The sequence below is a fragment of the Gracilinanus agilis genome, chromosome 3 (genome assembly GCF_016433145.1).
Source record: "Gracilinanus agilis isolate LMUSP501 chromosome 3, AgileGrace, whole genome shotgun sequence".
Lineage (NCBI taxonomy): Eukaryota > Metazoa > Chordata > Mammalia > Didelphimorphia > Didelphidae > Gracilinanus > Gracilinanus agilis.
This window is the reverse complement of record NC_058132.1, coordinates 170,035,685-170,062,616: the sequence shown is the minus strand read 5'-3', so window position 1 is coordinate 170,062,616 and position 26,932 is coordinate 170,035,685. Positions and strand designations below refer to the sequence as shown.

General features: G+C 37.3%; 1 protein-coding gene across 1 annotated transcript in view; it reads left to right on the top strand.

Annotated features, from left to right (window-relative positions):
* The window catches only part of SLC36A4 (solute carrier family 36 member 4), a 40,196-nt gene extending 32,232 nt beyond the window's left edge, over nt 1–7,964 (top strand). Inside the window, exon 10 of the mRNA XM_044666218.1 lies at nt 7,588–7,964. Within this exon, the coding sequence (XP_044522153.1) occupies nt 7,588–7,895 (308 nt within the window). The 3' untranslated portion in view covers nt 7,896–7,964. The remainder of the gene's footprint in view (nt 1–7,587) is intronic.
* Nucleotides 7,965–26,932: the final 18,968 nt, after the last annotated feature.

The following is a 26,932-nucleotide window of genomic DNA, read 5'->3' as shown; positions in this document are numbered from 1 at the left end:
AAACTTTCCTCAATCTTCATTCACCTTGTCCTCTCTTCAGCCTTTGACATCATATTCTTATCCTTGATATGCTGTTTTCTCTAGGTTTTTGAGACTTTTATCTATCTTGTAACTCCTTCTGACTCTTCTCTTCTAGATTTTCCTCCAGCTCATACCTTCTTTCTCTCTCTGGTTCTCCTCCAAAGCTCTGTCCTGAGCCCTCCTCTCTTGTCCCTTTATACTATTTCACTTGGTGATCTTCTTCCATGGATACATTTATCATTTTTATGCTAATAATTCTCAAATCTACTTAAATAAACCTAACCTCTCTGCTGACCTCTAGCCTTGTATCTCTGTCTGTTAGACATCTCAAATTGAATATGCTATGGATATCTCAAATGCAACATATCCGAAACTGAACTCATTATCTTTATCCCCAGATCTTCAATCTCTTATCTATTGATTGCTTCCCTACTGCATGCAAACATGCCCATGTGTCCTCTATCCTTAAAAATTTCTCATTTGGGGGCAGCTGGGTAGCTCAGTGGATTGAGTCAGGCCTAGAGATGAGAGGTCCTAGGTTCAAGTCTGGCCTCAGACACTTCCCAGCTGTGTGACCCTGGGCAAGTCACTTGACCCCCATCGCCCACCCTTACCACTCTTCTACCTATGAGCCAATACACAGAAGTTAAGGGTTTAAAAAAAATTTCTCATTTAATCCATGTATCCCCTCTATAATCTTATATTTCTCCTATATTTTGTGATTAAAGTCCTTATGAAGGCCATTTACTGTAAGTACTTGTACTTGCTTTCTTTTTGATTCTACAATCTGGCCTTTGACCTCATCATTCAACCCAAACTGTTCTCTCCAAAGTTACTAATAATCTCTTTTTATTTTTAAACCCTTACCTTCCATCTTGGAGTCAATACTGTGTAGTGGCTCCAAGGCAGAAGAATGGTAAGGGTGAGGCAATAGGGGTCAAGTGACTTGCCCGGGGTCACACAGCTGGGAAGTGCTTGAGGCCAGATTTGAACCTAGGACCTCCCATCTCTAGGCTTGGCTCTCAATCCTCTGAGCTACCCAGCTGCCCACCTCTAATAATCTCTTAATTGCAAAATCCAATGGCCAAATCTAGTATGTAGCATTCCACATCTATAGAGAGATTAAATTTCTCATCTTTTTTCCAGGACCACCCAGACATCATTATTATGGATATTTATATAGAAATAGAAGTCAGCCTTTCTTAGGGTGTAAAATAATTGTGGAATTGAAGGGTCAAATGGTAGGAATATTTTTGCAACTTTTATTCTCTAATTCCATATTGCTTTCTAGAATGGCTCAGTCTAGAAGAGGCACAACTCTGCCTATAGGGAATTACTATGCTACCCCACCCCAAGACTGACATTTTTCTTTTACTGTCTTTTTCAGTTTTATGTGTTGAAAGTAATAGCTCAGAATTATTTTAATTCTTATTTTTCTGATTATGAGTGATGTTGACTATTCACGTTTTTTGATAACTTTGTTTTTTTAAACTACATATTTGTATTTCTTAGTTTACCTTTAGCAATTTATCTTGTGGAATGAATCAGTCTTACTTATGTGTTACATATAGATTTTGGATTTTAGACTTTTATTATAAATGTGTAATATGAATATTTTCCCAAAGTCTATAACTTTTTTTATTCTGGATACATTGCTTTTACTTGTGGAAAAATTTGTATAATGATAAATGATATCATTTTAGGAGATTGTATCTTTTGTCTCTTAAAATTACTTCTCTATGAATTGTTTTCCCTAGCATAGTTTCCCCATCTACAATTGTAAAAGAGAGAATTTGCTATTCTCCAGTTTTTAATTATAGGATTTAAAAAATATTTACATTATTGCTCCATTTGGAAATTATCATGCTGTATCATATAGGATTCTTATCTAATCTCATGATCTGCCAAACTTCTATTTTGAAGGCTTTGGTGTCTGAAATTTCATATTTACAGTCTTTTAGCCCTCCTTATGTTTCTTCCTTCTGATTCTACCTCCCTCCTCACGTCAATAACAATAGAATTAAAGGGGGTTGGGGTAGAACAGCTAGGTGGACACTTCCTAGCTGTGTGACTTCAGGCAAGTCATTTAACCTCAGTTGCCTACCCCTTACCATTCTTCTGCCTTAGAACCAGTAAATAGTATTAGTTCTAAGACAGAAGATAAGGGTTTAAAAAAAAAAAAAAGGAAACTACAGCCATTCTGTTAATATTCTGCTCAACTCTAAAGAAAATAGAGAGAAAGAAAAGAATTCAAAAGGCTTACACAATTTTGCTTAGTTTAGTCTTACTTTACTTTTCCCCTGGACCAATTTGTCCCTCTTTAAAGCAACCTGATGGCCCTCTACACTTGAAGGCTTACCATTTTGGCACCAGATTTAGTATGGACACCCAATCAGTTTTAGCCCTACTGCAACTCAGAACCCTTCATTCCCCCAATGGTAGAAAACATAGGTATGAGTCATGACACTCAGTGAAAAGCCATTAGCTTGGACAGAGGGAAGTTCATTAATATGAGCAGGAAGCCTTTCCCATCACTGTAGAATCTAGTTCATATAACTTTGTGACTTTTCTTTAGAGATCATATCTTTGGTTTAAGAGAATCAGCTGTCATTCAGTGAAATTCAGCCCCTCAATCTTAAGACTTATTTCAGAACTGCCTGTACTGATGAGCTACATAAAGGAAGGACAGGCTCATCCACTCCTCTGCAAATATCTTTAATGTGTCAGGTGTTAACTATAGCATTGCAGGTGGGGGAGAGGGGATAATAGAATTAGGATTAGTGAGGTGAATATCTGCATTCAGAAGAGATAAGACAAAAATAGATAATTCTGAGACATAGGAATAACATTCAGTAGTAAAATTCACATGAAGACTGCCATCTAACCCAGAGATATGGCATAAATCAATTTGGAAGTTCTCTGGACAACAAGCAATCCTGGGAATTATGTGCAAGAAAGTAATGATGACTTTGAACCATACTGAGTTTGGAAGAGAGGGATTTCAGACCTAGTCAATACTACATTGGACGTGGAGGAGGTAGTCTGGCATGATCCTGTTTCCCAGAGAAAATCAATAGTTGTTAAAAGAAATAAAGGATGCATGAGAGATAGAGATATGTATATAATGATGATGTGTCTCTGTCTATGACCTGATCTCAGATCTTTGTTTCTTTCTTTCTCTATCTCCTCTTTTACTATTACTATTCCTATACATCTTCCTTCTAGATATTACAGGATGGCTGGTATGTGCTTAGCACTTCTGGGAATTAATTTTTTTTAATTTTAATAGCAATTAATAGGAAAGATAAATGCACCTGTGGCCATCACTGCCCCCCTAGATCGCTGCAGCACCCACCAGGGGGTGGTGGCGCCCACTTTGGGAATCACTGGTATAGATGAAGGAGGTATCAGAGCCCAAGGCCTAAGCCAACTGCATTTGGTGAAGGAGGAACACCCACTCCCTCACACTAGCTGTTGCTGTATTTATCCCTCTTCTCTCTGACAGGTCTGGTTGGTTAAACCTGTCAATGATTTCCTTCTAACAGTTGCCCAGGCTGGATCCCTTGAGAGATTAGGTAGATGGTTAACCTCTCTAGGCCCAACCTGAGGTTGGATTGATTGATAATAGGCTATTGATTGGTTTTGGAAATGATTGAAATCTGACTGCCTAATTAATCCTCCCTTACTAAGGACTATGATAGAATAACCACTCAGGAAGGTACTTTCTGTTAAATCACTGTATTATCTATTGATAAGGAAAGAATAACAAGGTATTAGGTTTGGGGATTGGAAACCCTATTGCTATATTTGGCTATTAAGCTAATGTTGATCAGGACTGGAGATTGCTAGGCTGGTAGAGGCTTGAGGTCTTCACCCTCTCTCTATCTCTGACTGGACTTGGCCACAGCCAAGTCAGAGAATAGGGAAGGCTATTGATATAGATATGAATTGATGATTTGTGTCTTCTCTCAGCTCTGCTACCAATGATATTGATGGCTTACTAGCTCTCAGTCAAGCACAGGACATAGGTTTAGGTTCTGGCCTACCCTTCCTCTAACCTTCAACCACCCTTTCACCTCCCTCTGCCCAGTTGATCCAAAGATGTTTGCTCAAGTCTCAGCTCTGAGATCTGAGACCTCTCAACTGTAGTACTGTAGTCCTTAGGGGATATTTATAGGGTGGGAACCAACTGACATTTGCCCCTGGCTCGCAGCACCTGGGAACATTCCAAATCTCTCAACTGCCATCCCTGTCAGTCAAGGTGGCATCCAACTTGTCCCAGATTAATGATTTTATCATAGTATAATTAGTGAATAAAAGTAGGAATTTTAAAGGAAATCAAAAATCATAAAAATCATATTGAAGAAGAAAGTCAAATAGTACCATATTTTTCAACACATTTTTAATGTGTCAAGTCTAATAGATGAGAGAATTATTAAGAGACCAGGAAAATATTTTTAAAATAGAATTTATCATATTGATGCTAGCCCAGGAAATGTTTAGTTATATGATGGAATAAAATTTCAGTCCCATGAGTGAATCAATTCAACTTGGCTTTCATAAAAATATATCTACGTTGCATCTGCAGAATATACAAAGAACTCTTAAAATTTATTATTATTTGTTCTAATAAAGCCCTAATCTCATGCCCAGGGTTAGTAACTGAATTCTTAAAGCCAAAGCTTGAAGAATACAAGCCTTGGTAATTCTTACTAAACTAGAAAGCTTCAAGTATGAGATTATATCTCTGTGGCTCAAATATCAACCTAAGTTCAGACAAGTTCATCACCAGAAGTCCATTCAATAAATGATTTTTTTACCAACAATAACTCAATAAAAGAGATGCAAACAGAAGATGTGCTAAAAACTTATCAAAACACTACAGGAAATGTATCTCTCAGAAAATCCTTTGATTATGCAGTTTGTCCGTTTAGTTTCATCAGGGTCATCTTTCCGTAGCCATTACTGCAGGAGTGCAAGATTGGGAAATTCCTCATATACTATTTGACCTGGGATTCCTCTGGAGATTTGGAATGTCCAGGAGACTCTGTACTCCCATACCAGTACATACAGGAGCAACAATGAATGAAAATTGCCTTTTGTCTAGAATATGAGAGTTGAATGAATGATACTTTAGTTCATCTATAAGTGCAAGTGCTTATGACAGGCACCACAGATGGATAATGATGTTGGCCTAACATTAAATAGGAGGAAGAGAGTAACATGGATTATGTTTGAAAATCTGAATAATGCTTTTGTCTCTTCCAAATGTTTCCTTGGTGCAAAGAACCATCTATTAATTGTGAATGTTCTCATCCGGACCCTGTATGAATTGTAAGTCTTAGAATACTGCAGTCTTTGAAGAATCCAAATTCTGAATGAATCAAAGGCCAATGGAGAGATAGAGTGAGAACAAGTAGGCTGTATCATATTTCCAGTAATTCAAGAAGTAGTACAAGAGATATCAGTTAGGAACTACTTAATTTGAAAAGGGTTGGTCATATGATACAGATAAAGAATAGTCATCTAGATGGATAGTCCAAGTGTTTCACTGGTTAACCACAAAATGTTAAAATCCTTAAAGGAAGTTCTCTAACATATTGGGGCAGATTCTCTGAGAAAGATCCCTGAAAAAACACAGATAAGATTGATACTGGATAAAGACACAAGGCCAAGTTTCAGTCTGCAACATTGGAGAGAATATTGAGATTACAAATACAGTGAAATATATGAAAAACTTTATTCTGTTAAAGAAAATTCTGAGAATTCTGGAATATCCATTATGATCTTTCAATTGCAATTTGGAATAACCCAAAATGTAAAGAAATGGCAGATGAAACCTCTCATTAAAAGTCAGAATATTTGTCTGGGTTAGAATTCCAGCCTTTCCACTTGTAAACTCTATAGCCACTGCCAATTAGTCAACTCCACTGAACCTCAGGTTTTTCCTCTGTATATAAGGGATAATCATACTTGCATTTCCTGCCTTATAGAATTGCAAGGAAAGTACTCTGTAAACTCCCAAAGGGCAATAGAAATCTGAGTTATTCTTAAATAGAAGGCAGCATATTATGAATGGCAGTTTATAGGAAGGTGGAATAAGAGAATTATTAAGGATTTGTTTGGCTGAAAAAGAAGAAAGGCCATTCAAATATCTTACTTAAATGGCAGGCAGCTGAAGGCTAGCCTAAGTGATATTTGTTATATCCTTCTGAGATATTAACAGATACACCAAGTGTTTTCAATACCTCCTCTGGGATAATTAATGGGGGTGAGGGAGAGAGGACATATACATGAACTACACAAGATAACATGGCAGTTACAATCTGCAGAAATACCTAAACTGATGAAATCACAATTTTTAATTCAGTAAAATAGATGATTTATAGGTCCTTTCCAGTATAAAATTCTCTTATCTAGTCCAACATCCTCATTTTATAGATGAGAAAATTAAAGCCTAGAGAAAATAGATGACTTGCCTACAAATTATATCAGGAGTTAGTAGATTTGGGACTAGAATCTGGAGTGGCCTAGCTTCAAGTCCAGTGATGACATTTTTGTATTGTTCTAAAATGCAAAAACAAAATATAAACATATAGCATTACAATGGATTTTTAAATTAAAAGTTTGGGTTTTTTTTCTAAGAGTAACAATGTTGAATTCAAGATATTCTTTGTCATGGGAAACGTCTTACAGTCATTTAATTAAAATTTTACTTTGCCTCTAAAATTTTAAGGTGAGGTAAGACTAAATCCCATAAAATGTTTTAAATTTACAAAGTCTTTACATTTATAAAACATTTACAGAACCTCCACAAAAGCATTTCATTTTTTATAAACTTCTTAAATTCAATTCCTGTGCGCACACACAAAAAATCTTGTTTCCTTCCTTCACTTCAAGGTCTATTGTTCAGTCCAAAACAGGTGTGCTTGGTACTTCCTTTGGGGTCAGTTCTCAAGGGACAGGGGCAAATGTGAACCTTGCAGAAAACTCAGTTGGCACCTGCTACCCACAGAAATAACCTAGGTCTTCACATCCTTATCCTCACTTGATCCTGCCATTCCTTCAAGTGGCCTGAATCCTCCTTTTCACAGAAAATTCCTATAAAATGGGAATATAATTTCCTGCCAAAAAGAACATTCTTTGAATTGGAACGGACAGAACAAAAATGGCCAATAAGGAAGTGCAGCACCCAAGAAATAGAGAATACCTGTTATTAAAGGGTTTTTTTTGTTTCTTTCATTAATGCCTTTTTTTCAATATTGAATTTATTTTCCACCCTAAGAATCTACCCTTTATTGCCTTAGTTTCTTTTCCTCTCATTAATTTCTCAATCTTTTGCGGTCTGACTTCTTACCTCCTTACTTAAAGTTTCTCTTTCCAGACTTCTTGTTCAGTCATTGTTTCTCTTAAGGCAACTGTTTAGCCAGTTTGGTGAAATCTACATCCTGGTTTGATGTAAGATTTTTTTTTCAAAAAGCCCTCATTTAATATTCTGATTGAACTGAAAATATCTATTTTGATGTTCATGAATTCATAACTGTGTTTTCTGTTCTCTCTTTGCAGGTCTTGTAGCGATCCTGATTCCTCGTTTGGACATAGTGATTTCCCTGGTCGGAGCTGTGAGCAGTAGTACATTAGCACTCATTCTGCCACCTTTGGTTGAAATTCTTATATTTTACAAGGAAAGTTTCAGCCTGTGGATGATTCTTAAAGATATCTTAATAATGGTCATTGGAATTGCTGGTTTCTTAATAGGCACATATGTATCTATTGAAGAAATTATTTATCCTACTACCACATTATTGCCTAATACTACACAAGGTCCAGCTGTAAGTCTAAATTCAACATATGTGGCATCTGGTTTTAAGTAGTGCTGATAGTTTTACAAACCTTCTACTCTTTCTGTTTAACTGTGAAAATGGAATATGGGATGGATACTAGGAGAACATATTTTAAAAATACATTTTTTACATTTTTTTCAATATTAAATCTTATTGTAATGCGTGGCTATTCTTTATTATAGCAATATATTAAAATTATTTACCTTGGCGAAAGCATGCCATTCAGTTTCAACAATTTCAAAGAAAATCAAAAGATCTAGAAATTATTGTACCTTTTTACCTTCTTTTGTTATACCCTACCTCATCCAGAAGCCTTTCAAACCAGACTTCTTTTTATTTTTTCTATTTAGGAGACAGGCCACTCCATGCCAGGCTGTTGTTATTCTGTCTATGGGAACAATGATACTTTAGTAATAAATACCTTAAAAGTCAACCAAGAAGAAATATCTTCCCCAAATTATCAGAGTGGACATTAGCACCATACATTGTAAAATGTGTAAGAGATTATGATTTTTAGTTTTATTATTTACTATTAAGCAGCTTTAAAAAAGCACAGCAAACTCCTATTTATTCAAAATTCAAGCAATCAGAAAATTAATACATGTATAGGATTTCTTTTATGGCTCTTTGCAATTATTATTGATAATAATCATAATGATGACTTCCCTGTAAGACCCTGGAATGCCTTCTGAATTAGCAACAGTATTATTAATCAGTAGTAATAATTTAAGTGGATCATTGGGATAAAAATTATACTTATTACTTTAGTCTTTTTAAAATTCTCAGTTAACCTCAGTTAGTCACTGAGAATATCTCATATCCAGCTATCCCAAATAGGGGATTACTATACCTTCAGATGAAAGCTGTCTTCTTCCCTATTTATGCAGGAAGATAATAATATATGCTCTCTTGTCCAAAACAAAGAGGTGGACATGTAGCTCTAGTTTTTCTCCTTAATTTATTTTCTCCTAAGTACAGGTTGGCCTTCACTGGAAGTATGAAAGGCTTAAACTCTGGCAGTCAGAGAGTGATTGAGGGGGGAAATCCCAACCATCAATGACTGCATTTGTTGGACCCATCTGGCAGTGTGATTGCTGGGTAACAGTGATTACAGTTACATTCTACCAGATTCTCTAGTCATCGGTTCTCTCCCTGCAATCTGCAGCTGTGTCCTCAGGACTTCCTCTGTACCTGGGGTCATCTCTCTGCTTCTTTTGCTCCTCTCTGGGAGTTTTTAGACAGTTTGCAGATTCTAGCCATTCCTTCCTCATGGGCCAGCTGATAGGACTTCCAGGATCTCAAGACTTTTCCAAACTTTCTACCTGACTGGATACCAAACTTTAGTTGATTGGAACGTGTAGAACAAACTAATCACAAAGGGATTTATTCTTGTTAAACTAGCCATTTATAGGGAAAAAATGATCAAGTGATAAGTATTTTCTGAAACTTCCAAGATATAGGAAAAAAATGCTTTCCCTTGTAACCTTGTTTATGAAAGAAAATTTTAAGTTATTTTTCCATTTACATAGAAGATAAAAATTAAAGGATAGAATATGATTACAGAGCATGAAGAATATGATTATCCTCTTGGTTTTTGTGGTTCATGTTTTAGGAGGTTTTATACTTTTTGTCAGGGTAGTGGATACTCTGTGATGGAATGGCATTATTTAAGAAGCTATCCAGATCACAATGATGGCACATTTACTCCATCTTGATTTATTTTTTATAAGTTTGACTTGGCTTAAGGACTGTTTGCTCATATCATAAGTCCCTCAGAAAGTATACTATACACTCGACATACTCTTTATTTTGATATCTATTCATGAGAGACTTTTTATATTTGTTTTTATATTAGGTCATCAAATAATATTTTCCTGTGCTTTTATTTTGTATTTAGGCACTACATTGAATCTTAATTTTTAAAAGAAAGTTTAAAGGCTATCAAAAAATAAAACAAAAAACTTTAATGAAAAGTAGATTTTGTCATTGTTATGGAAATGCCAATTTTTTACAAACATTAATATAACTGGTTAGCCAGAAAACCACTACTTTTCATTCAGTTTAAATGTGAGATTATGTTAGGTATTTATTATTTTTATTATTTACCTTCGGATATTAGATAATTCTATCACATTTCTATTCTTTTCATTATTAAGCATTTACCCCATTCCTTGGGTATTCTGATCAAGAAACCGTTCCCAGCAATGTTATTTTCCAATTTAGCTCTTACTAAAATTATACACTGTTTAATCAGGCACCCATAGACAAAAAGGTTTTGTTGATTACAAATTCCATTAGGAAGTTCTCTAAATTACCCAGTATTTTAAATGTAATGACACCAGGCAAAAACCAAATAGGGGGTCCAAAGAATTAAGAAGATAATTTCACTTTTTAGCAAGAAATGTATTTGCCAGTAAAGAGACACTATACCAGTGCATTATTGATTAAAGGCAGATGATGAGAGAGACAGAATGTTCTAGGCCAGGGATGGGCAAACTTTTTAAGGAGGGGGCCAAAGGAAATGAAATGCTCATCTGATAGTCTGTTTCTAAGGCAACTCTTTCGAAGTTTCATTGTATTGTATCCTACTCATTGTATTCATCAGATTAGGAATAATGTCAGGAGACCTGATAGAACATTTCAGGGGGTTGCATCTGGCCCACAGACCGTAGTTTGCTCATCAATGTTCTAGGTAGTATTACTGAGAGCCAGTCTCAAAGGAAGACCTGGGTTCAAGTCTCAGTGCGTGACCCTGGGCAACTCATTTGCCTCTTGATGGCCTTGGCTACTCTTTCAGACCCTTAAGTTGCAAAGAAGTTGCTGATTAGCATTGGTAGATTGAGTTTCCTTCCTTGGGATCCTCTATAGCAAAGAACTCACAGATCTGACAAAAAGAAAAAGTAGTAGGATAATTGTGACAATGAGGTATTCTTGAAAATGGAATTTACTAGACAACGATGTTAGGTTTTTTTCTGTGAAAATGTTAGTTTTGGTGACTGACAAAAGCTTTCTACATAACATTTTTTCTGTGAAGATTTCTTTTGCTTTTTGGTACCTACTGCTGCTTTTGTACTGTGGCTGTGAGGATATAAATGAATGTATGTGCCAAAGCCATTTGCGTCCATTGTCTCATGTCCATCACCTGTTAGGTTAAAGTTATTTTATCCTTTCATGTGTCATGTTGAAGATTTATGTTCTGCTGAAGTACCATTCAGTCACATGGGAATCTTGGACTGCCACAGAGATTAAATCACTTAACATTTGAGCAGCTTAGAGTAACAGGAAAAAAAATACTGGAATAATAGTGAAGAGAACCCAGGTCCTGGTCCTGGCACTCACTGGGTGGGTGGGCCACTTTACCTCTCTAGGTTCCAGCTTCCTCATCAGTAAAGTGATGGGACTGAATTAGAGAACCTCTAAGGTTTTCTCCAGATCTGTTATTGTGACTCAATCCTTAAAATATAGCCCCATTCTGGGTCAGTAGTGACTCACAAAAGTATTCAAATTTGGGAAATTCAAGAAACAGAATAGGTGTCACACTAACTTGATTTAACTATCCTGTTTACCGAAGGCATCACAAACAATCTTGGTCGATGTTTTCATGCAGAAAGGGTAGAAGACCAGTATGCCTTTTTGTTTTAATTCCTAATTCTCCATAGTCCTAGTTTAGAGAAATAAAACCAGACATGTAGATGGCTAAGCCACAGATAATAGGCAGTGTCCAAGGCAACTGTCTTGTTTCCCCTGAATAAAAACCCACTACCACCCTGACATCTGTGAGCAATCTAGAACAAAGGGGGCTGACCACTAGGATGAGCAAACTCAAGCTGCCTTTGAATATTCCAAACATAAGTCAAACAAACTAAAACCCAGGGGTTGACACAATTCCTTTAGAGTCAGGACCTACACTCAGTTATTTATCAGTCACTCTTGCTGACTTTCTGCATGCCCTCCCTCTCCTTTCTGGGTGAAAGAGCTAATTCTAACTCTATACATTCATATAGGTATCACTGATTTCCAAGTTAGGCCTGCCAAAACATTGCATTTAATTTAAAACTGGTTCTCAAATGGTTTTACCCAGGGACTTTCCCTTTTCTTCCTTTATTCCTATCATTCCTATCCTCTGATAGGGGAAGAAAAAATTGACCAGAATTCCAAATTATTAAAATGATGGAAATTACGATTATTATTGACATCAACTTAGTTTGATGATTACATCCTACACAAATATTAATAAATTCACTTCTCAGGTTCATATTTACTTTCTTCATGGAAGTCTCCATCTTTGCCAAAGCCATTACTTCCTCTACAGACATTGTTATTAAATTTTCTAGGTTTTTAAGATTTGGACAAACTAACAGGACCTATCCTCACTCAATATTTTCAAGCACAGGGTCTTCTCTAGACTAATAAATGATTGTCCCGCATAATAAAACTACAAACAGAATTTTAATTGATGACTCCACAAAATTATTCCATTTGCCAACATCCCAAGTTGGGTCACCTATAACAGTTCTAATTTTCGTTTGACCCCTTAAATAAAGGAACACTAGTGGAGAAAGCTGGTACAATAAAACTACAAATGATAAACAGATTAGCATAGTGATATGCATATATTGGATTAGTAAATATTAATTATGGAAAAGTAGAGAACAGAAATGAAAGGATTGAGGGAAAGATGTTGCTCTTTGGAACTTCCTACATCTTAGTTTGAGAAACACTTATTGAGGGCTTTTAACATGAGAGTGATGAATATGCAAAAGTTTAGTGTTGTAATTGTTATCCCAAGTCAGAACTTGTGATCTTCTTGGCATGCACAGAACTTCTCCCAAGTCACTCTTAAAATTAATGTATATGTTTGGCCTCTAGAAGAAGCAATATAAAAGAAAGCCATGCCAAAGAAATAATAGGGTGGATGGTTCCAAAATCCTCTGGTAAATGAAATGACAACTCATTCTGTTTTTAGGAGACCCTACTAAAATTAGCCAGTTTCTGTGCATACACTGTATGCTACATGGATTTTAATTTATTATTTTAGTTGGGGATTATAAGGTTTCATTGTGAACTAATGACCAAAAATTATGTTGGCATAGTCTTGAATAAAAAATGGGAAAATGCAGCTTTATCAACTTTTAAGGAAATAATCTCAATGGAGTGTTTTTTTTTTCTTATGGTTGAAGATTGAATCATTTGTCTGAAGCCAGTGCTTTTTCTCCCTTACATTTCATCTTAGTCAGTGATTAAATGTGAAGGAAGTGAATTTATGTTATGTTCTGTAACTTAGGTTTTTGGAATTTCAATAAAGATAACACCATTATTTACTGGTAATATACTTATGATTGCCTCATCTTTTCTCAGCTAAAGGACATTGCTATATGACATGCCTGAAGTTAACAGTAACATTGGATTCATTGGACATGTAAGATCTAAAAACTGACCTTCTTTGAATGTGATAGGAAGGAATAGATAGGTAGCTCAGTGAATAAAGCACCAAGCCTGAAATTGGAAGGACCTGGGTTCAAATATGGACTCAGATATTTCCTTTCATGTAACCTGGGGCAAATCACTTAACCCTATTTGAATAGCCTTTGCCCTTCTATCTTAGAGTTATTACTATGGCAGAAAGGTTTAAAAAAAAGTGAAGGGAACACCTATTTAAACTGGTTCCTGTAAAGTGTCTACTGTTTTTCCCTAGTGAATATGGCATGAACATATCTGTAGGTTTCTGGGCTACAGAAATGGTTTGTGCAGATTGTCCTTCCCTCACCCACATATCTAATAGTTCTACTTCATTTTAGAATGGGGTAAGCTATTATTGCTGCTGCTTCATTAATGGTACAATACTATCTCTGCCATGAGGAAAACAAATGATGCAGAATTCTTTCCTTGCCTTCTTCAATCACCGACCAGTGGAAGAGTCCCTTCCCTTTTATAAAGCGTACTTGGGTACTATTAGTATTACCAGTACTTTGATATTTCATTTGATCCATGATCTCACTTGTGTAGATTCATTCACCCCAATGCAGATCAAAACCTATCCATGCCATTTCATCCTGTGCAATTTGTCCCAAATATAGTGTGAAATCTGCCCTAAATATTACTTCCTGAAGTAATAATGTGTATAAACTGAGGTGGACGGATGTTGTTATCCACCAAGGGAACTGGTTATAAGTACCCCAGTCCACTTTAGTGAAGTAAGGCAGATTGAGCCTTACCACACTAGGGTCAGAGTGCAAACCAGTCTTTCAAAACTTCTTGGTATAACAGTAACAGATTTATTGATTAACCAAGGGTAAGGAGGGAGGATTTAGAAACAAGGATGCCCTAATTTCTAAGTTCTAATACTTCCTTCTTCCCTCTACATCCATCACGAGAGGAAGTCTTCAAGCTCTTGAAGTTCCTTTTCACTCCCTGCTTCTGGCTAAGTATCTATAAACCCTCTATATGCTACCTGACACTAAAATCCTCCCTTCTTGATTTATCTGGTTGTTAATAATTTCTCCAAGTTGAATAAGGATGAACTCAAATTGACTGAGTCCACCCTGGGCTGGACCAGGCCAGAGGCAGACACCTCAGCCCACACACTGACGGATTTTGGATAATACTTCTTCTCAGTCAGGGTTGATAGAATAAAGAGATCATCTTTAAGTGGGTTTCTTCTGTGGAAAAGGTACCGCCAAAGGAATTTCAAAGGTTTCCCTTCTCTCACAAACAGGCTTGTGCCCATGCTAGTCTCTTAAAGACAACTTTCAACTTCTCTTAAACTCACTCTTATTTTTATAATTCTATTCTTACATTCCCCTTGTTTTTGATAGTTGTAGATGCTAGTGCAGTATTTGAACTGTTCTTGTTACCATCACTTTTGTGGCCACACATCTTGATGATGTCTTTTATACCATTTCTTAAGCACATCAGCTATGATAAAATAAGCCAGCATATTCCCAGAATCAGAGTTTGGAATGGATCTAACCAGCCATGTAGACAAATGTACCCATAAGAGAAGCTTCATGCCTTTGCATCCCACAAGTAGACATCCAACTGTTCTTTGAAGAGGAGGTAAAAGAGAATAAGCATTTACATATGTCTAAGCACTTTAAAAATGTCACCTGATTTGGTCTTCACAACTCTGGGAGGTAGGTGCTGTTATCCGTATTTTACAGTTGTGGAAACTGAGACAAACAGGTCGAGTGACTTGTCCAGGGTCACAAAGTATCTGAGTCTAGTCTTCCTGTTTCCAGACCCAATTCTCTATCCCCTATACCACCTATATGCTTGAAGACTTCCAGTGAGGAGGAACTCATTATATCCCATTACTTACTACTTCACCCCTGTTGTGTGCATTTTTACATTGCCAATTGGATCATCAGTAATTTTTTTAGATTTTAGTGTTTATGATTCACAGCCACACAGCATTATCTAAAGAATTCCGGCATTAAAAAAGTTAGGCTTTGTGGCAATAAGCCCCATAGGATCAATGAAAGGGCTGAAAAATTTTCCAAGCACTGCTTTTAAACAATATACTCAAGGAGCTCAACTCTGTGAGCTTGATATTTGCATAATGAAATGCACTGCCCTGAATAGAACTGGACCAAGGAGTAGAGCAGAGAGTTGGCAATAAATTTAGCATGTTGTCTTGATAAATGCTGTTGCAATAAAAATAAATAAAAGGGGGGAAAGTTGGGAATGTCCAGCATACCTTATATGATGGTTATCCCACCATCAAGAAAAACAAGAATTGAAAGAAAAAAATTCAAGATGATGACTCCAAATAATTATCAATTCTATAACTATCTCATGTAAAGAATAAAAGGCAACATAGTGGAATGTGATAGAAAGCTGACCTTGGATCCAGGAAGAAATGATTTATGTTCTATCTCTGATGCATATTGTCTGTGTAAAACTAGGCAAGCCATTTAACCTCCAGTAAAAAAGACTATAGGTTGCAGGGAACATACCAATCTTCACTGTTAGAGTTTCCTCATTAGGGAGGTATCCTATACCAAAGAAATCACAAGTACTATTCCTATCCCCATAAAGAGTTAGGGTTAGAACAAAACCATAACCTACAAATGGCATTAAAATTGATGTGAAGTCTTTGTGTCAAGTGCTTGGAGCCAAATACACTTCTTGGTTTGAGCCCAAACCTAGAAACTTCGAAAAAGATCTTTCTAATTAGGAATCCAATGAGCTGTCACCAATTTCTCATTGCAAAAAAAAGTATTGGAGGAAAGTTTTAATAAAAAGAATCAGCTCTCTCTCTCTCTCTCTCTCTCTCCCTCTCTCTCTCTCTCCATATATACAATAAAAAATAAACCTGAATTCACTCATTGCAGAATATATAAACAGAGTCTCACAATTCAACATGCATTTATTTATTCATATACTATATGTACTTAGTATAGGCTAGGCAGGCACTGTCTTTGGTGCTGAGGTTATAAACCCAGAACAAAACTTCCTGCCAAGGAATTTACCCTTCTAAGGAGGAAAATCAGGAGAGACAACATGAATACATATTAGTATGATGTAGGGAAATAAGTACAAGCATCATCAAATATTTCTAGGAAAATTTGAGGAGATAGAGCATGAATAGTTAAAAAGTCAGGAAAGGCTTCATAATGGAAGTCACATGTGGGCTGAACCTTGAATAAGTTAAGGATTCAAATGAGTTTGGGATAAGGGAGGAATATTCAGGAATGGGAGTGGGGGGAATGGGGTGGAGACACCTAGACATATCCTACCCTGAATAAGGTGACTTTGATTAGCATTTTTTAATGTCATGTGTTACCCTTTTCAGTTTCAGAATGAAGGATCTCTGTTAAGCATATAATGTTCTGTCTACTCAATATAATCATTAGTAGAATTCTTCTATTTGTTGCCTTTCTCAACTGTTCCTAATAAGAGAAACCTAGGGAATAGGAGGAACCAAAATGGCAGAACAGAGAGAGCAACCCAACTGAACTTTTTTCAGCATTCCCCTCCAAACAACTTTAATGCTTTGAACTAAATTTTAGAGTAGTAAAGCCAACAAGAGGCCAGAATAAGACATTTTTCCAATCGAAGAAAACTTTAAGAGGTTGTCAGGAGAGGACTGTGACACCAGGGTAGAGGTCTTTCCTGAGGGCGATGGAAGCACTACCAACAGTAACAACGGCAGCAGTTTTGAGGACTCTGAGCCCAGAGTTGCTAAGCAGGGACAACTGGTCAGAAAGAAAATATAGGGGGCCTTCTACTGTCACTGGGTACAGCTGAAATTAATTGGAAACTTTATTTCCCATAGAAGTTCTGGGTCACAGTTCTAGGGAAGAGAGGAACTTCTGTGGTCAGTCAGTCACAAGAAAGCAGTGGCCCTGGTCAGAGTTTCAAGCTAGCATTTATGGCTGCAGGAGAGCAAGGTCCTTCCTAGATAAAGAGTGCAGACCAAGAAAGCAATGACCACACATCTTCCTCTTGAGGAGGGACAGGGTAAAAAGGCATTGAGGTGGCAGAATAGGTAGAATACCAGACCTGCTGTTTTGGAAAATGAGTTCAAATTTGACCTCAGACACCGTGTCATCCTGGAAAAATCTCTTAATCATTTACCTCAGTTTCTTCTTCCATAAAATGAACTGGAGAAGGAAATGGAATCACTATGTTGTGGAGGGCTTGAGGTGAACCCCCAGGGTTCAGGAAGCATACCTTTTGCAAGGATGCAAGATTCCAAAGCTTAGCTTAAAAATAAAAAGAGAAATTTATTAGTTTATAAGGTAGTGTTAAATCTGGTCAGGAAGACTGCCTCCTAGGGGGAATGGCATGGATGGGAAAGCTGTTCTCCCAGATGACATGATTTCTGGAATGTTTATACTTTTTGACAGTGAAGACGTGACTTTGTGCCACTCTGAAGACATGACTCTAGAGTGGTATGCACTGAGGCATGAGCAGGGGGGTTTGGTCATCTGACAAGAGTCTGCCTGAAGACATAGGGGGTAACCCTCATAGTTTAGGGGACATGACAGATAGAAGTCTTAGATACAACCTGATGGTATCAAGGTATAGCCTGAAGGTGTCTGTCCATTTCCAATCTAAAGGATGATCCAAGAAGGTCTTATAGGGGTAATCAGATGTTTTGGGGTTGGGAGTCACAAGGATAAAAGGGATCAAAGGAATTTCCCTGCTTATAGTTTGCCTGAAATACTTCTATGGTTTGGGGGGTACAATGCCTATGTCATCTCCAGTATCTTTGCCAAGAAAACCCCAAATGGGATCGTGAAGAGTTGGACATGACTGAATCACAACGGGATAAAAACAGAACAGAAGAAAATGGGAGGAAGGGTAATACATATTTGGTAATCATAACTGTGAATGTGAATGGGATGACCTCACCTATAAAAGGAAGCTGATAGCAGAATGGATTGGAAACCAACTTCAATGATATGTTGTTTCCAAGGGACACACTTGAAACAAAAAGACATACGAAGTCAAAATAAAGGACTAGAGCAGAGTTTAATATGCCTCAATTGAACTAAAAAAAAAAAAGGCAGGGGTAACAATCATCTCAGACAAAGCAAAAGAAAAAGTAGACCTAGTTAAATTTGTAGCTCCTTTAGGGAAACTACATTTTGCCAAAAGGTATCTTAGACAATGAAGTTATACCAAAAAATTTTACGGGCTAGTTTCTTCAATAAAGTTGTCATTTCTCAAATATATACTAAATAGAAAACTGAGTCAAATTAATAAAAATAAGAACCATTGACCAACTGATAAATGGTCAAAAGATATAAAAAGGCAATTTTCAGAGGAAGAAATTAAAGCTATCTATACTCATATGAAAAAATGTTCTGTCACTGTTAATTAGAGAAAGGCAAAGTAAAGCAGCTCTGAGATATCATCTCACATCCTGTATAGTTGGAAAATCTTGAACCCCTGGAACTTCATTGCCCAAAATTCCTTTCTGTATTACCCACAATTCCTTTTCCTTTCTGTTTACCTGCATCTTTTGAGTAATTGTATATAAGTTTTGGGTAATGCCCCTCTATTTTTCTCTTGCACATGAATTGAGTGGTGACTGGTCCTTGTTGCCCTAGCTCTCTCTTCCACATGAAGTGAGTGGGGAACATTCCCTGTGTTCTCTAGCTCTCTAGTTAAATATTAACTAATCTTTATAAATATTATACTTTGGAGATATTGAATATTAATTTTAAAATCCATCAGAAATGACAAATGCAGTAGAGAATAAGGTACACTGATGGACTGTTGGTGAAGTAGTAAACTGGTCCAACGATACTGGAGAATGATTTGGAACTAGGCCAACGGACTATAAAATTGTTCATACCCTCTGCCCCAGCAATACCACTACTATGTCTGTACTCCAAAGAAATAAAAGGAAAGGAAAAGAGCCTTAATGTACAAAAAAATATTACAGATCTTTTTTTTGTTGGCAAAGAACTAGAAAGTGAAGAGATGCCAATTGGGGAATGGCTAAACAAGTCTTGGTGTATTGTTGTGATGAAGTACTAGGGTGCTGTGGGAAATGAAGAGGGGTGTGATTTCAGGAAAAAAAACAACATGCCAAGACCTATATATATTAATGCAAAGTGACATAAAAAAAAATAGGAGATCATTGTACACAGTAACGGCAATGTTTTTTTTTTTTTACTCTTATTTTCTTTTTTATTAACAACTCTAGGACAGAATGGCAAGGTCTAGGCAAAAAGGAATGAAGGGACTTGCCCAGGGTCATACAGTTAGGAAGTATCTGGGGCCAGATTTGAAAACAGTTGGTCCTGACTCCAGGTCTGGTGTCCTAGCCACTATGTCTCCTACCTGTCTGTAATAGCAATGTTGTAATGATGATCAACTTATGAAAGGTTTGCCTATTCCGATCAATACAATGATCTAAAATAGTTCCAAAGGACTCATGATGAAAAATGCTGTCCTTTCAAAGAGAGAAATGAGGAACTCAGAGTACAAATTGAAGTATAATTTTCTCACTTTTTTCTTGTGTTTTTTTTTGCAATAAGACTAATATATGAAAATATTTTGCATTATTTCACATGTATAATTGATTTTGTAATACTTGATTTCTCAGAGGGAGGTGGAGAAGTGGTAGAAAGAGAAAGAATTTGGAACTCAATTTAAAAAAAAGAATGTTTAGGATTTTTTTAAAGTGATTAAACAAATAAAAGAAGAACGCTGGGAGTTCCTCTTCTAATATGGCCAGTGGTTATGGCTCTTTCCTGCTAGGTTTAATTCTAGAAAGCAAGAACCAGCCTGTTACCTCTTACTGATACTGATCTCCTCTCTTCACAAGTGCATTTAAAATTTCATTAGATCAAGAATTTCATACCTTCAAGAATTACAAGATTCAAGTCATAAAGGAATTTTTTTAATTCCCAGTTCTCTTAAGCTGAGTTTAAGGATTTCTGGTTTTCAGCTGTCTATTTTTGTACTTCTCTGTCTAGCTCTCTCTGCTTTTCTACCTCTCTCTCTCTCTCACTCTCTGTCCATTGTCTGTCTCTCCCTCCCTCTTTCTTTTGGGTTTACATATAGCTATGTCAAGATGCCAGGCACTTTAAGAATATAGGGTTAGAGAAGTGGTTTGAGAGCCAGGCCTAGAGACAGGTGGTCCTTGGTTCAAATCTGACCTCAGACACTTCCTAGCAGTGTGACCCTGGGCAAGTCTCTTAATTCCCATTGCCTAGCCGTAACCTTCTTCTGCCTTGGAACCAATACACAGTATTGAAAGAAGGTAAGGGTTCAAAAAAAAAGAATATAAGGTTCTTTGGGGGTTGAAGAGGCATTCTTATTAAAGCCCTCCTCAATACCTCATTGTGACACAAAGGTTACCACAATGTCTTGCAGATTATGTCAGGGGAACAGAAACTAAAGGCATACTGCCCATTGCCTATCCATTTTTGAAACTTTTCCAGTGTGGAAGGGAACATTTCAGTTTGGGGACCAGCCTACCTAAGGTCAAAGAAGGCCACCACCAATTTGGCAGAAGATTGATGATCTATTTAGCCACAGCAACTCAGGGAACAGGTCATAAAATCTCATTTTTAAGTTTATATCAAAATCTTACATCGAAATATCAAAGTATATGAAGGAAGAAGATTTGAGATCCAGAGAACATGAAACAAGATTACATAAAGAGGTTATGACATTTTGAGGTGACTTTAGAAAATAAAAGCATTTGTCTTGAAAAAAGCAGGAAAGAGAATGTGGTACCCTTCTGAGTACCTGGGGTACCCCTTCTTATCCATTAGACCCACAGAGAACCTACTTGACGTTCAAGGTACTCCACTGGTCTGCAGCCACTAAAGTTGTGAGCTGCCACAAGACATTTAATGAAGCAGCATAAGAAAAATAGCAATAGAACATCCCCTATGTGTTCCTGAGACACCCTCTATTCCAAGTACATAGATAGCATCAGTGGAAAAAGTGGACACACAAAGGACTTATGTATGAGAGTTTTTATATGGGAACAAACATGTAAGGAAAACTTGTGGCTATGGCATGTATAAAGGTGCAACTCATGCCTCCAGGATACAGAGACACAAATGAATTATGGTAAGGTTACCCTGTTCTTTGCACCTACTCTACACTATCACCCCTCAGACACTTAAAAGTGACTCTTCCTCCTCCTCTCTGTTTCTTTGCCTCTGTCTCTCTGTTCCTCTTTCTCACTGTCTATCTCTCCTCTTTCTCTGTGTCTCTGTGTCTCTCATCTCTCTCTGTCACTCATCTCTTTCTCTGTCTCTTCTCTCTTTCATCCCTCTGTCTTTCTTTGTGTCTCTCATTGCTCTATCACTCATCTTTCTGTGTCTCTCATCTTTATCTCTATCTGTGTGTCTTTTTCTTTTCCTGTGTATCTCTCCATCTATCTCTCCCTTCTTTAGCAAGCTCTTCCCTTTAAGAAGGCATATGTCATCTTACGTTTTGGGGGTTAAGCTAAATTTTCAGTTCTTTTAGTAAGGTAGAATTCTCATATAACCCTTCAGTAGTTAGACAGCTAGAGGGTACAGGGAAGTGAAGTGCTAAACCTGGAGTCAGGAATAGCCAAGTTCAAATATGACTGCAGATAATTACTAGCTCTGTGACCCTGGATAAGTCATTTAACTTCTGTTTGTCTCCCTTTCTCCATTTATAAATTGGGATAACACCACCTATCTCCCAGGGTTGTTATAAGTATCAAATGAGACAATAATTGTAAAGTTCTTATTACAATGCCTGGGACAGAGTAATCACTATATAAATGCTATATAAATTTTTATTATTGTTAATAATAATATCGATTATACAATGGACCAGAAAAAAGAAAATAGGGGTTTTCTCTCTCCTGAGAATAGGTTCTCCCATTATCTAGCCAAAATCTTAAAAAGGCGAAACTTTTTTGGAATACAATAAGAAATTAGCAAATTAAAGCTATAGTCTGCATTTGAATTCTCCTATCTCTGATAGCAGAATCCATGTCTCTGTCCCAAATATCTAACAACTTTATCTATGATGGTGATGGAATACTATAGTGCTATAAGGAATGATGAACAGAATGATTTCAGAAAGAGCTGGAAAGACCTACATGAACTGATGCAGAGTAAAATAAGCAAACCAGAAGAACATCATACACAGTAACTGAAATATTGTGTGATAATCAAATGTGATAGACTTTGCTACTAATAGCAATACAGTGATCCAGGACAATTCTGAGGGACTTATGAAAAAGAATGCTATCTGGGCAGCTGGATAGCTCAGTGGATTGAGAGTCAGGCCTAGAGACAGGAGGTCCTAGGTTCAAATCTGGCCTCAGACACTTTCCAGCTGGGTGACCCTGGGCAAGTCACTTGACCCCCATTGCCCATCCTTATCACTCTTCCACCTATGAACCAATACACAGAAGTTAAGGGTTTAAAAATTTAAAAAAAATAAAAATAAAATAAAAAGAATGCTATCTACCTCCAGGGAAAGAATTGTTGGAATAGGAATGAAGATGAAAACATATAATTTGTCATTTGTTTATATGGGTATGTGATTTGAGATTTGGATTTTATAAGATTATTCACTTACAAAAATCAGTAATACAGAAATATGTTTTGCAGGATAATACATGGATAACCCAGATTGAATAGCTCCAGGAAGGGGGAGGGTAGAAGGGAAGAAAACAACATGAATCTTATAACTTTGGAAAACTTATGTGGAAATTTATTATTAAAATTTTAAAAAGATAAAACCAAGTATCTAACAACCTTAGAGCTATAAAGTTTCCTCTAATTCCAATAATTTCCTCAGACCTAATCTGTTTCTCTCAGATCACTTCAGGGACTGCCTTTTTATAAAATGTGAAATTCTCTCTGGGTCTAGAGTACCAATTTCCTCACTGTCCCCTTTGGATCTTTCCTTGAAAATGAATCTGAGAAAGCACAAAAGCAAAGTAGACAAGGTCATTCTTTCTGGACTTTGTTCCTAACCCTATTATGTATATATAGTTGATGATAAGAGTCCTAAGTTTTGAGTTAAAATTTTCTACTCACCAAAGGATATTCATTCCTCATTATTGTTATAATATACAAATTATACTAGGTACATCACAATATTTATAAATATATATATATATAGTATAGCAAAGTAAACTCTATACAGGAAAGAATACCAAAAAAGTTCCATAGATGGTACAATGCATAGATGAACCTGGACTCAAGAGGATCTGATTTAAATGTTGCCTCAAATTTCTACTAGCTGTATGACCTTAGGCAAGTCATTTAAGCTCTCTTAGCCTCAGTTTCCTCACTCATAAAATGGGGATAATAATAGTGCCTACCTCACAAGATTGTTGTAAGGATCAAACAACATATATAAAGGCATTTGAAAAGCTTTAAAGCATTATAAAAATGTTAAACTAAATATAAATATAAATACAAAAATGTTAAAATAAAAACTATAGTACAATACATACACATAATCCACAGGGTTCACATTAAACTTCATGCTGCAAACACAATACATTTGTATTTTTGAATATATGGCCATATTGTATATAAAACCAAGAATCCAAATTGGATATGAAGCTCAGACATGGCACCAAACTACTGGCTCCTTCCAGTGGATTTGGTGCCCCAACATGCCCCCCCCCCTACTGTAAGGATGGGATTTGTGCAAGGGAGGTGGGTCAAAAGGAGCCAGAGAAGGAGTTGCTGACAGTTTGTGACAGTTGAGACCAAAGAGAATTCTGGGTATTTCTCTGGGAGGAAGAAGGAGAGGAAGGGGTTTCTGGTGGAAGACTGAGAGAGGGAGGAGGACATCCCAGCTCAGATTGAGGCCTGAGTGCTTCCTGAGGATCTTTCTTTGGAAACTGAAACCCTGATTTCCTGGTCAAAGCCATTCATCACATCTCAACCATCAAGACTTCAACCATAGAGTCGGCTAAGTTTTTGGACTCCATTTTGGGAGCAATCTCTTAGTCTCCTTCTCCCATTACCCAACCTTGCTGAGAGATCCCCTTTCAGTCAAAACTTACAATTATAGAAAAGGATAGAAATAGAAAAACAGAAGGAGAAGGAGAGAGGGGAGAAGCTTGGGTGAGGCAATCACTAGGGATCCCACCCAAGTGACGGACCCCATAGCAATAGCAAAGAGGGCACCCCAAAATCCCTCTGCCCTTCACCCCTTTCCCTAGATTTTTTTCACTGGAATACAGTGTTAACTTTGTTGATATTGACTATAAGATTCTATGTTTCTCTCCCCTATAGCAGGGGTGCCTTGCAGCAAAAATTGCGTATAGGGTATGAAATTCCCAGTTTGGGGAAATAGATTTAGAATATAGGAGTCCTACCAGTGAAAAACTTTTGGATGAGGATAAAGATTCAGTTTTTTAACTTACTCTTTGGAGGCCATATCAACCACAAGGTCTGCCATACAGCTGCTAATCCTATTCATCATTTTATTTTGACAAACTGGTCATTAAGGGTGATACTAGACCCAGCATCCAAGGAAAAGGAGAATATCATCATTAAAGTCACAGGATAACAGGATTCCTTTATGGAGCAAAAATGGGTCCCTCTGATACTCATTTCTACCCTTTTTTGTTCATCTTTGGCAAATTTCTCCAGATGTCAGGTCAGACCCACAACATACATTGGGAATAGGAACATGGAAGTTTCCCAATCAGCTCAGAGATGACCTCAACCTATTGAAAGCAGGGACAGGGATGATGCTTTAAACAGCATCAGGTCTATCCCACCACAAACTGCCAGAGGGGCCAGTTGTCTTCTGAGTAGCAGTAATGGACTTGGGATTGTGATTATAAGTCCTTCCATAATGTTCAAGTTGTCATGGATGACCTTGGTTAGAGGATGAAGGGACAAGTGGTTAGTAGTGCAAAAGGCATTACTGATAATCTTATGGGAATTGTCATATTTTTTCTGGTTTGTCCCCCTAACAAAAAAAAATGGCATACACAAATGGACAGAGATGATAACACAGCTAGCTTTACCCTACAAGCCTTTTACAAATTGGAAAAGCTTCCAATAGACCAACCTTTTTGGCTCTGAGAGCCATAAACACCTGCGGAAGGAGGAGGATGGAGGCAGAAGGCTGGAATATGGGGCGGGGGCTGAAGGGCCTCCTGGGGCACATCCTGGGGCTCTGCCTGGACTGGCTGGTTGGGAGGTGGAGCCAGATATGGCTTGAGAGCCATACATTGCCGACCCCTGCAATAGGCTATAGAGCATACTTTATAATCATCCTGGGGAACTCAATGATGGGCAAACTATGGCCCCGTGAAATGTTCTATCCAGCCAGGTGACATTATTCCTAATTTGACGAACACAATGAGTAGGATATAATACCATGAAAATCTGAAAGAGTTGCTTTAGAAACAGACTGACAGATGAGCATTTCCTTTCCTTTAGCCCCCTCTTTAAAAAGTTTGCCCATCACTGGTCGAGATGATTATTGTACAGCCCCAGGGATCTTATAGACGGAGGTGGGAACCGATGAGAGGTTTGATGAAACCTCCTATCTGGATACCAAGATATGTTTGCTTAGCAGCAACTTCATTGATCTTTGCTGTTGCTGGAAACTGAATAGAATCTGCTGATATGAACGGCCAGTAGAATGCTTTCCCTAGTTCCCACATAACTAATGAGGAAATTATTGTTTCTCCAATTCATAATTTAATTGGTTAATAACTTCAGGGATGATGATCCTTGATTTCGATCTCTGACTTCGATTTAAGATGGATTTGCTCAGAAGATCACTAATTGTAAAACTATCTTCACCAAAGTCCAGGTGAATCTCTAACTGACAACTTGCTGGAACTTTTAGAGTAACCAGGTCAGGGTTGGCTTTCTTAACACACCTATTTAATGATAATGGATAAAGGAAAGGAAAGGATTTGGGAAATCTTAAAGGAAAGAGGGATTAAAGGAAAATCCTAAACCTTTATCTAACTATGTAGTTGATTGTAAAGCTGGTATCTTGAAGCCTGTTTGACCAATTGTCTGGCTAGGCCAAAGGCCTAGCCTCAAAGCTTGAAGGTTTCTTCAGTCCACTAAGAGATAGTTTTATAATTGATCTTCCAGTTAACGTTATGCTAGTATTTGGTGTCGATTAATGTTGGCAATAATGGTGTTGAATGCTGGTAAACACAGAATTCCCTAACAGCAGTTTAGGCACTAATCCAAGCTATGAGACAATTCTGAGATGTTCCTTTCCTCCCACTAATCTCCCTAGATTGAGAGAATGATGCATTGATTTCTCCTGCTTTTATAGTCCAATCTCAACTGACTTTGGTCTCATGACAGCTCAAAATGCCCTCACTGCATTCTGTGTTCCATGGCACTCATGCTTGGCCAATATGGCTTCCTGCAAAAGTCTTTACAACTTGGACTCAACATTCCCCCATTTGTTATCAGATGAAGTGGTAATCTTTTTTAGTGAATCATCAGAATTACACTCCTTCAATTCAACAATAGCTATAAGTTTAGGGTCTGGAACTTTTCCACCTACCTTCCTTCCTTCCTTCCTCCCTTCCTCCCTCTCTTCCTCCCTCCATCTTTTCCCTTCCTTCCTCCTTCTCTTCCCTTCCTTCCTCCTTC